General features: G+C 36.1%; 1 protein-coding gene across 1 annotated transcript in view; it reads right to left on the bottom strand.

Moving 5' to 3' along the window:
• Positions 1-279: 279 nt before the first annotated feature.
• SEPTIN7 (septin 7) overlaps positions 280-16,022 on the bottom strand; it is a 60,087-nt gene continuing 44,344 nt past the window's right edge. The window contains exons 7-13 of the mRNA XM_085051407.1: positions 14,891-14,987; positions 12,578-12,629; positions 11,549-11,674; positions 7,425-7,445; positions 4,584-4,719; positions 1,848-1,987; positions 280-1,299 (exon numbers count right to left, since the gene is read on the bottom strand). Coding sequence (XP_084907533.1) covers positions 1,260-1,299; positions 1,848-1,987; positions 4,584-4,719; positions 7,425-7,445; positions 11,549-11,674; positions 12,578-12,629; positions 14,891-14,987 — 612 coding nt within the window. The 3' untranslated portion in view covers positions 280-1,259. The remainder of the gene's footprint in view (positions 1,300-1,847; positions 1,988-4,583; positions 4,720-7,424; positions 7,446-11,548; positions 11,675-12,577; positions 12,630-14,890; positions 14,988-16,022) is intronic.

Here is a 16,022-nt window from a genome sequence, read left to right as displayed (position 1 = left end):
ACCAGATACTCACAAAAGCTTGCAGAAGGCAGTAAGGACAGTGGGAAAAGCAGGACTGCTGGGACACAGCACAGGGTGTGCAGGCACTTGGTGCCCTCTCCTGGGCACAACAGACAGATCCTTGTTTAGCCAATTCAGAGCACAGCCATGGAAGTGAGGTCTTCTACACCATTAATTCCTCAGGCAAATCAGAGACACAGGTCAATCAGAGAGTTCACACATTTCCCAGAGAAGTACTCAGCTGTTCAACTCCATTAAAATTCCTGACACAGCAGCGTGTTACATCACAACATTGTTTATTATGTAACTTTTTACAATACAAACAAAAATACAGAAATGCAGTATATGAATACAGCTAAATGCAAAATGGTGATGTTTTTCTCGAGGCCATATTCCCATTTCTAGTAAAATAAAGAAAGACTGCACACAGGTAGAAACAGGTTGGTAGTTAACTCCACAATTTTGCCTAGAAATGACCTATAAATGCGTTTTCCTGCTACTTACCATAAAATGTAAAAAGGGAGTTAAAGGAAAGTTTTACTCACTGGTTCCTACCATATGAAAGAAGCTATATTCTATTTAGGAGGGCCAATATATGGAAAAATATCTAAATTAAATGTTATTACAAAAAATGAAGCAGTAATGAGATCCTTTTGGCTAAAGAAGTTACTAAATGAGAATAGCATATATTTAAAGAATCCAAAACATAAAAGGGTTGTTATAAAAAGCTTAGGTGCACTGTAAGCTTACAACTTTTGTTTTTCCATGTGTCCTTTTAAACAATGGAAGTGTCAAAAATAGGGTCAACTGTGTTAGACTAAATTACATTATTGTATACGCTGCACTGAATGGAATTCTTGTATTATAATAATAGAGAAGCATTGTTTGCATCATATTATGGCAATTTATCCTCACTAAAAACCGTCTAGAGTCCTGCATTTTTTGATATCCTGTAAACCGTCAAACCACCAGAACATGATTGTACAACAGTAAAATGTTTTCTTTTGCATTAAAATGACACCTGTTTAAAAAAAAAGAATGAAAAAGGTACTTAGAGCTGTTATTTTTCCAAGTACACAACACCCTAGACAATTCAAGGCATCTCATTCTCCATGAAAATTAACAAAAATTTGTCATGCTGTTAAATCCATTACTATGGATACGACTGGTGCAAAATTGGTCAAACGGATCCAACAAACACTGATGTCCAGGCTGGCATATTGGCAACTAATACATAACTGGTGGTCAAAATGATGCATTTAAAATATCTTCCCTTTCTTCTTATTCTTTTCCAAGGTTCTAAAATGACATTCAAAAAAAAGTTTGTTAAATAAGGAATACACGTTCTGATTTTTTTTTAAATTATTAATATACACCTTTTAAAACAGGCATTTTAATGAGGCCTTATTGGTTGCAACACAATGGATAAAACTATGTACACAGAATTGGTACTGTGTGAATCAAGCAATGTAGTTACCACCAGACTTCCCCTCCCAAGGACATGGGGAATTAAAACATTTTAATTCTCAAAGCTTTAATCCTTCACCCCCCTAGAAGTCTGATGCAATCTAGCAATATAAACTTTTTTTTTTTTTAGGCAAATGTATTTATGTGTAGGTACCATGTTTTTGCAGAATAAAACCTGCTTTAGAAGCTAATAATTTTCCCAATATTGCTGAAATATGGTCATTTGTAATTCAAAACAGTTCAAGATTTTTCTTGGCTTTTAAGTGACACCACCATAGTGGCCAACAATCATGGATGGACCATTATTATCTCAGAAATTGCCTTTTAGCAGAAAGCCATAGAACTTTTTCCGTGAACTGCAGGCCAAGACTCCAATTTACCTGGAGGAATTCTGTTGTTCCAAAATACGTTGTTGAGCCTCCCAGTTTGCTTTCTCATCCTCAAACTGACGACGCTTTTCCTCCAACTCTTTGTGCTGTGCCTCCAAATTCTTTTTCATTTGCTCATGGCGTCGCTGCAGCTGTAGAAGATTATGAACAAGTCAGTAGTAAGTGAAGAAAACACAGCAACTCTTGCAACTATAATAACAAATATCAGCAACTAAACTTAGTAATGCAACAAATTTATGTATTATATTTTTCTTCAGAGGAAGTAGCTCAGACTAAAAGCTCTAAGGCAACAGGTACTGACAGTAACAGAAACCAAAGGGTTATTAATCCTGTAGCTTCATTTTACAATTAACAAAAAAATGCCCCAAATGCTGCCCAAGTTACAAATGGGATTTGTCAGCAGCTACATTTGGCAAATAAAAAGAAACTACAAAATACTTTGGTATTTGATGCAAACATTAAACAGCAAATTGCAGAGCATTTGAGCTTCACTAATGCATAAAAGAGGAGCATCTTCAACTTTCTGAGGGGGGAAAAAACAAATCATTGATTTCATCCTATAGCTTTACCTATATTGTGAATCTATTTGGAAAAAAGTGGATTCATTTATTCACTGATTAAATGAATTAGTATTATTGAGGAAGTGAATTGTTTACATTCCAAAACAGAGTAAGAAGTCTCTCCTGCAAGTTGATGGGACAGACTGACAATCAAATGTGTTGTATGTGAGGATGGCAACACTTGTCAGGAAAACTGATTCCTTTTCTGTGGTGTAACATTTTTTTTAAAGTTAAATTATAGAATGGTTTGGGTTGGAAGGGACATTAAAGATCATCTAATTCCAACCCTCCTGCCAAAGGCAGGGACATTTTATAATAGACCCACAGTTGCTCAAAGTCCCATCCAGCCTGGGCTTGAACATGGCCAGGGATGGGGCATCCACAGCTTCTCTGGGCAACCTGTTCCTGTGCCTCACCACTCTCATAATAAAGAACTTTCTCCTAGTATCTGATCTAAACCTACTTTCTTTCAGTTTAGAGCCATTCCCCTTGTCCTGTCACTCCATACCCTTGTAAAAAGTCCCTCTCCATCTTTCTTTTAGGGTCCTTTCAGTACTGGAAGGCCACAATAAGGCCACCACAAAGCTTCCTCCTTTCCAGGATGAACAATTCCAATTTTCTCAGCCTTCACTTGTACAAGAGGTGCTCCCTCCCTCCCTCTAATTGTCTTGGTGGCCTCCTCTGAACTTGCTCAAACACATCAAAGTCCTTCCTGTGCTGGGGACCCCAGAGCTGGACCCAACAATCCAGCTGGGGTCTCACCAGAGCGGAGTAGAGGGGCAGCAGCACCTCCCTTGACCTGATTTCCACATTTCAGAGAAAGTTAAATTAAATTTCCTCATTCCTTACTCTCTTGCAAGACCCCATTTTGCACAAACCCTTGAAAACGTATTTCCTTTTACACATTTTTTACATGGCACTGTCTGTTACCTACTTTTCTACATTTAGATAAATACAACAGAAGTTTACAGAGCCATGAATAGTGAAGAAAAAAGAATGAACATTTAAAAACCGGCATCACAGGATGCACTCAGTCAGAAAGTCCAGAGATAGCACATGAAAACTAGAAATATTTTTGTTTGTTTTTCACAAGGAGGATGTGGAGGCCAGAAGTATAGAAGTATTCAAAAAGATTCAAGACAGAAACTGAGGAAGGATAAACCCAGTGACTAGAAAAATCATGACCCAGATAAAACATCTAGCTTTAAAATCCTCAAGTTGCTGACTGCTATATCTTACTATTTATATCCCGATCTATTCAGCTCTCAAACAAAAAAAAAAAAAAAAACCAAACCAAACCAAAACTAGATTGACTTTTTTTTTTTTCCTCTGATCCAGTATGCCTTGGCTCCTTACAGTGCCTAGGCTGCCAAGCATTTCAACTACCCTTCCAAGTTTCCTCATTTTTCCTTAAATTTGGAGCCAGCTTTCTTTAGAAACTTTGATGGTTCTGAACGTCTCTATTAGGCTTTTTGTGAGAAACTGCTTTCCCAAAACTTAGAAAATTAGTTTTAATTTCTTAAACTTCTAATTATAATAGTCCCTTAAGATTACTTTCAGAGCCCCTTGAAGCCTGTAAGAAATCGGTTTCACTGTGAGGACTTCACCTGGAGATGACAGAAATTAGAGTTAAGTATCCATAAAATGTGTTCAAATGATATCAGAACACTGACAAAAACATATTCCCAACTCTTCCTTAGTCTATTAATTCTCATTTATGTGATTTCCTACAGGCATTATGCCCAATTCCTGAAATGCTTTTTCAATACACACAGCAAATTATCCTTACTGCATTAGCTTATGTAAACCATAAAAGTCTCAAGAACTTTAAAAATCTTTAGGAAGAATAAGCACAAAATATTCCAGTGAAAAGGGAGAAAAACAGAGTAAGGAAGTTAAGGAGTATTTTAACATACTAAGACTGAAAATAAAAATAGAATGCATCTGAACATTAAAAGTACATTTTAAGTACATTTTAAGTTTAAGTATAAATGGTACATTTTATACCATTTCAGCAAAGACAACGAGCTGAGAAAGAAGAATGGTGTTGTCTTTACACATAAAAACCTACTATGGAATCAATTATGGGGCAAAGTCTTGGCAAAAAGCCCCATCCCTACACTTGTTCAGCCTCAAGTTGTATCAGTGTTTAAAACATTTTGATTACCTCAGCTTCAGAGTCCTTCAGTTTCTGAACTTTTTCTTTGACTTTCATCTCAAACACCTGTTCCATTTCCATTTCCATTTTTTTCATTTTGGCTACATGCTCCCTCCTTTCCTCCTCCATCTGTGCCAACGGGCTCCTGCCATAAATCCAGAAGAAGTAGTTAGCTAGTAAGAACTTTTTCCCCTGTCTGTTACATTAGGGCATCTGGAAAAAGCAAGACAAAAATGCTGAAGCAGTTAGACAAATACATCGCTGTAGGCACTGCTAGCTTAAATTCAATTTGCATTATTATATTAACTGCTTCGATAAGCTTTACTCAAAAAGACATCTCATACAATGTCTTTCCCTCCCCCACAATTGATTTACATTTCCTTTAAGTTAACAGAAACTCTTGACTTTCTATCAGTAGAACCACCTGGTCATGGGAAGAGAGGAAATCAATGTTATAACAAGAAAAACAAAATTAGCATCTTCCAAGTGATCTTCAGGCATCTTTTTCTTCTCATTCAAATATATAAAAAAAATTAATGGACATAACAAGAAAATTAAGAGTGCTGCAGACTAAAGTCCTATTTTCTCTCTAAATCTTCATTGTTCCAAGTGAGCCCAACAGTCATTTAACATTACAACTGTCTTGAATGCTCTGGTCATAGTTTTGAAGAGAGATCAGCTTCAAAAAAAAGGTTTGGGCAACTGAACATCAGTATTTCAAAGTGTTAGTTGGAAGATTTTCCTTTAGAAAGCTATTAATAAAAGTAATGTACATGATTTTTAATTTTTCTATACACTTTATGGTATATTTTCCTGGATTCTACTGAATTTTTAAAGCTGTATAAGCCTGCTATCCATGTTGTGGTGGTATGGGTTTAAAATAGCAAGTTTCACAGTAAGTATCTAGTAACAGAGAATGAATGTGATCTAGTGATGATTGCTACACCGATTTGTTAAGATTCTGCTGTTCCACAAAGAGCAATCAAAACGAATCATTGGCCTCTTGTTTCAGTTTTGAGTATATATTGCTTAAAATGGCAGTTTTAACTATTGTATTAGCAAAAATGAGGAACTGATTATATTTGGAATCGTTACAATCAACCAGCAGAGGATATCTAATGCAACACATGCAAAAGTCACTCAGACCAGCAAATTGTAAAACAGAAGTGGCAAGCCTAAGTCCTAATAAAAGTAAGATTTTTATTTTCATTTCTTAAAAAAGACAAAAACCCCAAAGAAACCCTGTTCTGAATCAAATCATGCAGAAAAAGCATTTGGAAAGGAGAGAAGTATTGGATAACTTTCAGTGATAACTGAAATATAATTAGCATATAGTATCTGTTTTGATTCAGAATTTGCCACTCATTCTGATGGGAATGGAGATTACAGATCAAACATAGTTAACATCTAGTATGACCATTATTGGCTCATTTTGTCTTTCCTGCTTACCCATTTTCACCATCTAACCATACAGTGAAAGCAAGCAATGTCATAAGAATTCATGGCCATATCATTTTTTTCTTAAATATCAGTATTTTAAAACAAACAATTGGTGGGGGGCAAGGAGGAAGAAAATGGCATTTTCATTAAAATTGATCTGAATTAATAGTTGCAACACTTGGACTTGTGAGTAAAATGCTATGTAATATACAGAACTGAAATTGATCTTCAGTTTAATTTTTACTTTAGTCCTTCAAAAGGCCAACTGTTAGCAACCTTTTTAAAGGAAAAAATTAATGGTTAAACATAGTGAGGTACAATAATAAAAATACTAAGACAGTGAAAGAAGAGGTGAGTAGCAGTACTTGCGGAAGCTAAGCAGCAGTCAAAACAAGACTATTTTCTTTTTAGAAATGTAAAGTTCTCATATGCATCTGCTCTTCCAAAATTAATCTACAAAGTAGAATAAATATTGAGGAATCATTGCTGCAGTTTTAACTTGAAAGGAGAGAAGAATTGTCCTTTGATTGACAACTTAGTAATCCAATGGGAATATCATTCAAGCTGTATTTCAGAAAGTGGTAAAAATCAGTCTGCACAGAAGATTTGACAAATTGACAAGCAAGCATTTACAGCTGAGAGCTTTACAACGTAAGTCACAACTAGTTTTGTTAGGTCCTAAGTATGTGACATGGGTAAAAGCACATCACCCTGTATTTCAGGACACAACTACACAAGGGACTTGAACAAAAACAAAAACCACAACAAAAAAAAAAAAAAAAAACAAAGAAAGCACAAGGGAAAAAAAACCTCACCAACCACTAAACAAAGATGTAAAACATTTAACTGATTTCAGAGGATGTGTGCTCGAATACCAGTCCTCTAAGTTATTCTGCAAAAATAAAAAATTATTCTAGATATGTGCAAAGTGGAACCTCTGCAAGCACGTAATAAGATAAAATCATGGTCAAATTATTAAAGTTACTAGATCCCCAATTCAATAAAGAATTGCAAATTTACAAATCAGGATGAAAATTCCACTAATTCTTTATAAGCTTCTATATAAAGATGACCGAGCCATGGATAGAAACTAGGGGAATTCCATAATTTATGTACTTCGACTGATCTTTGAAATTTGACCAAATTTGACTTGAATGTTAGCCGAAAGGTTTCTAAAGAGGATGGGTTTTTACAGAGGTATTTGTCACTGTAAGCATTTACAAATTCCTAAAATTTACAGTAGCACAGCTTTAGGAAAAAAACCCAAACCAACTGCTAGGGGAAAAAACAATGCCAAGAGTGGGATACCCGGAAACTGTTTTAAATTTGAAACATCAAACAGTGAAATCCTTTTTCTGTTTATAGAATCTTTGTCTTAAGTTTTTTGGAAAAATTTAAATGACCACTTACATGCCTTCAACTGTGTCAAATCTAAAAAACAAAAAATACAGAGGCTTAGCTTAGCATGCTTAAATAAAACCACAAAACCAAAAAGCAATAATTAAAAAAGTAAATTCAATATTAATAGATTCCTAAAGCTAATTATGTGCTCCCCCAAAAGCAAATTTTTCATACTAAAAGAAAAAAAAAAGTTAGTTAAAGCTTGTTATATTTATTTCAAATTCTGTTAATCACTACACCATGTCAATATTAGCAGAGGTTTGATGTGCAGATGCTTTCAGGAATAGTTTTCCTACAACATCTACACTTTTAAAGAGATTTTAAATATTTTAGTGACATGAACCACCACTTGCTCTAAACAAGTTTTCGGAAACCAGTGCCACCTCGAGGCTTGTCTCCTCGTTCAGAATTTGTCAGCTAGCAGAGCGCAGGGCATCGCACGCCCGGGAGTGCTGTGGTGCTGCAGGAGAGCGCTTGGCTCCCACGGCCAGCAGAGGGCTCAGCGGTGGCTCGGCTGCAGTGTCACCTCCCCCGGCACAGGGATGCTTCACCCTTGTGCCTCGGCTCAGCAGAGCACTGATGCCGCGGGAAAACAAGCTCTGATCTCACCGTCCTGTCAGAGGGGCTGCACGACCTCAGAGCCCTTTCACAGAATTCGGCACGAATAAGGCAAAAGGAGCTGGAAGTGGGTCGGGCTTGGCAGGCAGGAGCCGAGCATTGTGTAATTTGTTATCCTGCACTGAACAGATCAGTAGATGGATAAGGCCCATCTTTATGGTGTACAATACAACTTTCAATAAAAATGAGATTTTACTTTTAAATTCACTGAAGATAGCAGCTTCATACAGCAAATCAAAAAGACTTCTTGAATTACAACCTCTAAATTTCAGAGCAAATGCCAATTTTCTCACCTGTCACATAGTATACATGAGAAATTACAATTACTACACAATTTAAAGAGAAGTTATTTATGTATGTGAAGACTACCCTAGACATTTAATTTTTTAATGGTTAGGATGGTATTGAAAATTTGAAAAATCAGACTAAGCCTAAAATACAAAAAAAAGCTCCATAATCATAGAAAATACATGCTTTGGATTGCTCTTACGTCAACAAGTTACTTATAGACCAGTCAAGTTTCACCAAATCAAAGAAGGCGAATCAGAGATAAAATTATTAACCAGACAGAAAAAAACAGTTTCAATTCATCTGCACAGTATTATTAAAGCTTGTAGCACATACTTTGTTTTCACATTCGCATTTTTAGCCAAAGAAATATGTTAACAGCTGCATGAAAATCTGAGATCTGCTAAGATCATAAAAATACAGCTGTTTTAAAGGTACAAAAGGTCAATCCAGCCTCCAACAGCTGCCAGAAGGAGATACTTTCGGAAAAGTACAAGCACCACAGCATGTATGTCTCCTGGTATGTCTGCCCTCCCAGTTTCCAAAAAACCAGCAGCTTAGGAGTTTCCAGAGCCAGGGGGTGTATCTGTGTTCAACCATATGCTTGTAATACCCCCAGATAGCATCAGAGCACGTCTCCATTCTCACACAGAGCTACAGGATCTGTCTCCCATGAAAGAATCAATATTGCCCCATTTTGAGACACAGAGACTTCTTTCAAAAGGCAAGCAGGCAAGCATAAAATTCCTAAGGGGAGGCACAGAAACTGTTAATATTTGTTCATCCCCCTCAATTTCCAGGAGGTACATGGTTATTAAGAAAATTCCTTCTATGCTGCTTCGACTATACTAGATTAAAAAACTAAAAGCTGCAAAACCACTGAAGCCAAAAAAGCATCTTAAAGCTTAAAAAAAAAAATTGCTGCAACTCAACATATGGTTAAGGTAAAAACAGAAGAACAGCATCAAGCTGCTTCATAACCAGCACATGCATTCAAGAATTTCATGTATTTACTTGTTAAGTCACCCTATGTTCTGGGGAACAAACTCTTACAGAATGCTTAAAGTGCTCCTTGTAAGTTTGCAATAGACTTTGCCATCTTTCAGATGCCCAAATCAAACTATGTGCAATAATTTACTCATTCTCGAACAAAAATTCACATCCTGATAGCAAAGAGCACCAATTGTATTTATTAATCTCCGAGCTGCAGTACTGCAGCATTCTGAGCAACAGATTTCCAATGGAGAAAATAGTTCCAGAAGGCACATTCACCTGGAAATACTCAGGTGGGACAGCACAGTGATCCAAAGTGACAGGAGAGGCAAAGTAAGCATGCTTCAGAGAGCAAAGTAATTCCAGATCCTCTTAGTGTGGGTTCTGGCTCAAAAAGAAGTATCAGCAATGCTATCAGCAACTGATTGCAGTGGAGGGGTAAACAAAGGTCACAAAGAATTTTGAAACCTACCCAGATGCATTTTTTGTATAAAATAACATCTTATTGTGTCTGCAATATGGGAATAAAAAATAATTTTAAATAATCACTCTTAAGAATGCAGAATAACCAGTCCTTACTCGGACGAGGTAACAGACTGAGTTTGTAGGTGCAGACTAACACAAATCTAAGCAGGCACAAAACAAAACACAGTGAAAGTGTTGTCACTAAAATTCAGATTTTTCAAAACATAAGGAAAACATACTAAGATTTTGAAAGGTATGTAAGAAACCCCAGTATTTTACAACACATGCAGAAAAATATAAGCAACTTCCATTGATATCCCAAATAACAATGGAGAAAAAAAAGTTAAACTTTTCGGTACTCTAATAGCAAATAATAGTACAATAAAATGCATAGTAATAGCAAGCTAGAAGTCCTGGAGAAAATGCATAATTTTCTCTTCTGCACTGCTATTACTACATTTTCACCTGACATACTTGCTATGTGCACTCAGAAGCCTTGAGATATGAATCAGGGATAACGTGATGGCAAGAAACATGACAGTGAGAAGAAGTAACCACAGTGTTATAGACACACATATTTGAAAACTAGTATTTTTAAGACTTGACCTCGTTAGAAACTCTACTTAAATTCAAGTACACTTCTGAAGAGTTGCTATAACTGACATTAACTATTATATTTTTTGTCAGTGCTGAGCAGGGAAGTCTCACGTAGACTCACACTAGATGAAACTAAATCATGTCCACTTAAACCATTCCCTCACAATCACTTTTGAAACATTATGAGAGTGTGGAATAGACACTTCTTTAGTTAAAACTGGCTTTGTAGCTGTCATATGGATGAAAATAGCAGGTAGAACAGCTGCAACATTAGCTGAAAAGAATAGGACCCTATATTTCGATTGAGAAATCTGTACTTAAATATAGTACAAAAAATTAGATCCTCACTAATTATTAATTATTTAATTAGTAATTATTGTTGATGCAGTTACTACATGCAGAGCAGGAAAAATACTTATATTTAAGAGTGTAGCTATCCTCAAATGGCATTATACAATTCAGAATACAGTAGAGCCTACTTTTAAATCTTTCAATAACTTCATCAGGTTGGCAAGTTCTTGTCAGAGGTAATAAAAATGACATACCAGAATTTGAAAAAACAGCTACAAAAGCCCCCAAACACTGCATTGCAACTCAATTCTCACAAAAGGTAACCATGTTGCAATAATCTCCCTGCCGTGATAAGCAACCATACGAGTAGCCAGAGCAGCATTTCAAAGATGACAGTAGCAGGTGTTAATTTTCAGAGTTTCTAAACAAATATTAACCCATTCTTCTCAAAAACACACCTGACACAGAGTGTTGATCATTCATGTAAAAAAACCAATAATCCCAAAAGTAACATATAAACCAAAATAGAAACACTAATTCACAAAAACTTTGCAGTACCTGTGAAATAAAACTCACAAAGTAAATGTAAGAATTCTCTTCAAAACTGAATCTAACCAAAACCAAATCATTTAACATGTTCAGTTGAACTAGAACAAACCCTAGCGTAAGAGCAAAAAAACCCAAATTATGAGTAAACAAGAGGAATACAGTTTCAGACACAGCAAAGAGACAACTGACTGAAGGTTATTTACATACAAACCCACCAGCACCTCTCCCCAAAAAACCCAAAACCAAAAATACCACCACACATTCACAAAACCAATCAACCAAAAAGAAGAGTAAGAAGATTAAAGTGCAATACAGCCTTAACAGGAACTTACTTTGTTAGTTGCCCTTTATTTTTGTTGTTGTCAACACCATTGTACGTAACAGCTGCCAGTTTTCTGCTTCTGTAGTTCTCATAATGTACATTGTTAGTGACATCCTTCAGGTCCTGCATATGAGTTCTGCCAATAAGTGTAATTCATCAGCTTAGTGCACAAATACAAAATACTATCTGAAAAATCAGTCCATGTTCATTTTGCAGATTGACTTGGATTAAATTATATCCCTCCATTAATGTCCCATTCCCCACAATGTTTTCACTCTATCATTTAATTCACAGCTGTCAAGACAGTAAAGGCACAGAAATACCAGATTATTTTGCACCAAGCTATCTAAAGCTTGCAATATTCCAAACAGTAACTTACAGAACAAGTCTTTGGAAAGTTTGAGTTCTGTGGATAAACTTGCAGGTATTTGATAGGCAGATAAGAGAACTGTATGTTACTACTGCAGTAGGTGAGAAAAAGCATGTCAGGCAAGAAACAAGAAGCCAAAACTTCCTAGCTTCTATCTTTTAAATCTACAAAAGCTAAACATAAAGTTCAAGATTAAGCTACAAGCATTAGCTTCTTTTCAGAATTTTCCATTGTCAGCCTGGAGAAAAGCAAATCTTAATAATCAAACTAACAGTTGTTACAGCAAATGTCACCTAGTGGAGTGCTGGAAGCACAGGACTCAGTGCCTAACACAACAAGGCACAGACAGTCTTGCTTTAGATAAATTTTCAGTTCTAAACTTTTTAGAAAATGCCTACAACTAAGTAACATTAGCACTAACACACAGCCCAGGTTCCTTTGGTCTATCACAATTCTCCACAGGAAGTAATCACAAAGCATTCAGTACCAACACCACTGCTTGCTAAATATGTGGTTAACCAAGATATCATAAAATGGAAGACAACTGTTTACAATTAAACCTATGGGAGCTCCTATGAACTCACTATCTCAAGTATTTTTTCTCCAATATATGACTTCCCAATCTCTCAGGCATACCAGGAAGCTTAATGTTACCTGTCAGTTACTTACCTTATCAACATGTTCCTCAGAATTGTGAAGTCACAGTGTTCACCATTTTCAACTGCAAGGAGAAGTAAGCTTTTGTTGAGATGTCAACCAAAATCTGTGCCTTACACAGAGGTAAGATGCCATCCATCTACATTCATTCCAACAACAGATTACTTCCAGCCTTTGCTTACTCAAATAACATGTGTGTTAACAGAAGGAAAGCATTAACAACATAACTATATTAGTGTGTCTTACTAGCAGAGCTCCTATGCTCCTCTAAGCCATACTGGCAAACTGTACTCTGAGTCACTGCAGCAGAATAAGCTACCACAACAAAAATACAGTTCTGCCAGTTTAACTGCTTGATCCTTTGCATGCCTGCCAGCACAGCTCTGTAAGGATCAGATACTAAGTAAAGATCTCAGTCTAGATCCAGCTATATCCAAAAACCTTTAGAAGACAAACTCAACCTGTTTCTCCCTGTCCAATAAGTTGCAGAAGTCTTCATTTTAATTTTAATACGGATTTAGTTCTTTATTAATGAAGCACAGGAAGGTTGTGTACTGAATTTCATGCACCTACATAGAGGTCAAGAGAGAACTGGCAGCTGTCATTAGATGCCACCTATTCCACTGTGCCTATCATCCCACTACTGTAGCAGAGACTGATGCTGTGAGTGGCATTTCCCTGAGAGATCATGAAATGACGCTGGAGAAAAATGCACACTCCAGAACTCCTGGTATGCAGACAGAGAAGGCAACATACAAAGCTCTTAGCGCATACAAAAGAAAGGCACAGGGCAGGTTCAAATGTGCCTCAGTAAAGACAGGGCATTTTCATAGGAAGGGAAAAAATAAAAAACCCAGGATGAAGGAATTAAAATAGCCCAAGTAAATTCGGGGAATCCTACAGAAAAATGCAGAACATTGCCACTTTGTGTGTCCATTCTTGTATCTGAACTCCTGCATTATTTTATTCCATGGTTTTACACAGACTGGTAAATTCCTTTCAGATGGTACATGAAGTCATACTCCCAAAAAAGCATCATCTCTGTCCTTAGCTGACAGACTGAAAGCCACTCCAAGAGGCTCCTTTTAGTTAGGCTAGCTCTTCCCTTCCAAAAGTCATACAATCGCGAACATGAAACCTTTCAGAAATTTGTATTAAAATAAAGAAACGCAGCACCATTTTGCACATCTCCAAATGCCAACACAAGAGCCTTAAATAAAGCTTGATCCTCTCTGATGCAGCTGGTTTTTACTTTCTGCCAAACCTCATTTCCTGCCAGACATGCACTTCAAAGTGTTACAGCATTCCTTTTTAAAGTATTGGTCCATACACTGCTTGTTGGCTGGGGCTTTTTTGTCTGTTTTACACTGCATCCAATTTATAGTCCATTGCCTTTGGAAGGCCGAAATAGCGAGGAAAAAAAAATACTCTCTTTATTCAATATATGCACACCAAAGGAAAAACTCAATGATCATGGAAAAACAGTCTAATAGTAATTGTTTTACTACAGAGCGTGGTGCAAGTCATGCCATGTGGCATTTGAAATATATGAATGGCATTAAAGCACAAGAAATGGTTGCCAGAACATGCAGTTATCTTCAAGTCTCTGCAGCAGTAGAAAGTACGTTTTAAAAAAATTTAAAAAGAAAAAAAAGAAAAAAAAAAAGAAAAAAAAGAAAAAAAAGAAAAAAAAGAAAAAAAAAGAAAAAAGAAAAAAGAAAAAAGAAAAAAGAAAAAAAAAGAAAAAAGAAAAAAAGAAAAAAAAGAAAAAAGAAAAAAAAGAAAAAAAAGAAAAAAAAGAAAAAAGAAAAAAAGAAAAAAAGAAAAAAAAGAAAAAAAAGAAAAAAAAGAAAAAAAAGAAAAAAAAGAAAGAAGTACTCTATTACCAGGAACATTTCCATTGCTACACCAAAGCACTTAAGACTCAGATGTTTTGGGAAAACCTAAATTTATGAGAATTTAACTGAACAAATTAATATTTATAATGTGAGTATACTAGAAAGAAGAATTTAATACACAGCTTTTAGATGGAGATAATTAAGGTAAAAAAAGCTAGAAAACAATTTTAAGTCACATCATTACCTGCAGTAATTTATAATTCCTCCTTGAGGCTTCAACAGAAACTGCTGTTGAAGCCTCAATGCTTGCAGAGTTACATATTGCCGAAACCTTTACCTTGTTCCAATATTGCCAGAATAACAAAATGGTATATTCAATTAATTTCCAGACCAAAGACCATTCAAATTAAGCATTTCAAACATTTCAAATACAGACTCATGTCTAGTAAGTTTTAAATGGATTAAGAAAATCACAGGAAAGCCTTACCTTCTGCAACACCCCATGGGTACTGCCTTCCTCTAACTCTCTTGCCATTGACTTCAATGATCGTATTACTACCTACCACAGCCAGAGGTAAACGGTCCTACAAGATAAAGTATGACTTTAAAAATCAAAATCTACTGCGAAAAGGTACTGAAAGCATGCCCATGCACCAACTTGATGTAACCTAGGTCAGTGCTGTAATACTGCAATGCAACTAACGCAAAAGTGCAAGAATAGTCATGTTTATTGACCTCTGCCCAGGTTAATGACATATATATATATACACACACACTCCTGAATTCCATATGCTGCTGGATTCTGTAAATCTAAGAAACACACATTCCAGTTACTTAGTAAGCTAATCAAGAGGCAAACCATTTCCTATTTACTCAACTGCACAATTATTTACCAATTCATATTCCCACTGGCTACAAGGGCTGCTGCTTTGACAGATCTTGTCCTGAAAACTTTGTACCCAGTTTTCAAAGGTTTGGCAAAGTACTATGTCAAGTTCTTGTTTTCAGCTGAAGTGAGAATGCCTCCAAGCAACAATAGAGCCAAGAGCAGCTTTAAGGGACAGAGTACAAAGCTAAGTATTTTGCACTTTTGTCTTTGCTTTTATTCTGCTCTTCTCTAGGCTTAGTCCCAGAATATCTTCAATTTCTGTGTTATTTGCGTTTATCTATCCAAGAAGATTTCCCCGGTAACAAAAAAATTTGAAAGCTCTTACAAGATGTTAAAACTACTTAACAAACAGAAGCAAGGCTCAAGAAACATATACAACATGGACTCCAACATGAAAGAACAAACTAAAAACATGAGTAAACTACAAAAAAGCCTTTCAACTGCCTGGCAGTCCTTTTGATTTTCTTTAGTCATTCATCTCCATTAAGATTTGAGTACATCAATCAGCCAGAGAGCTATTAGCTGCAATGCACACACTTCATGCAGCTGCACACCTCTGTCTGAAAGACAACCCTTGCCTTCTTCAAAGCTAAGAACCAAAAAAAAAAATGTGGTAGGTAGTGGAAGGTGGATGAGAGTCAAAAAAGGATGAATTTTAAAAAGGATCTTTAAGAGTTCATTAAATGCCCATGTGATCTAGTGCTCTCATTCTGAATTTTAGCCAATGAAG

This window comes from Lichenostomus cassidix, chromosome 2, assembly GCF_008360975.1.
Source record: "Lichenostomus cassidix isolate B80296 chromosome 2, HeHo_3.0, whole genome shotgun sequence".
Lineage (NCBI taxonomy): Eukaryota > Metazoa > Chordata > Aves > Passeriformes > Meliphagidae > Lichenostomus > Lichenostomus cassidix.
This window is presented reverse-complemented; position numbering and strand designations above follow the sequence as displayed.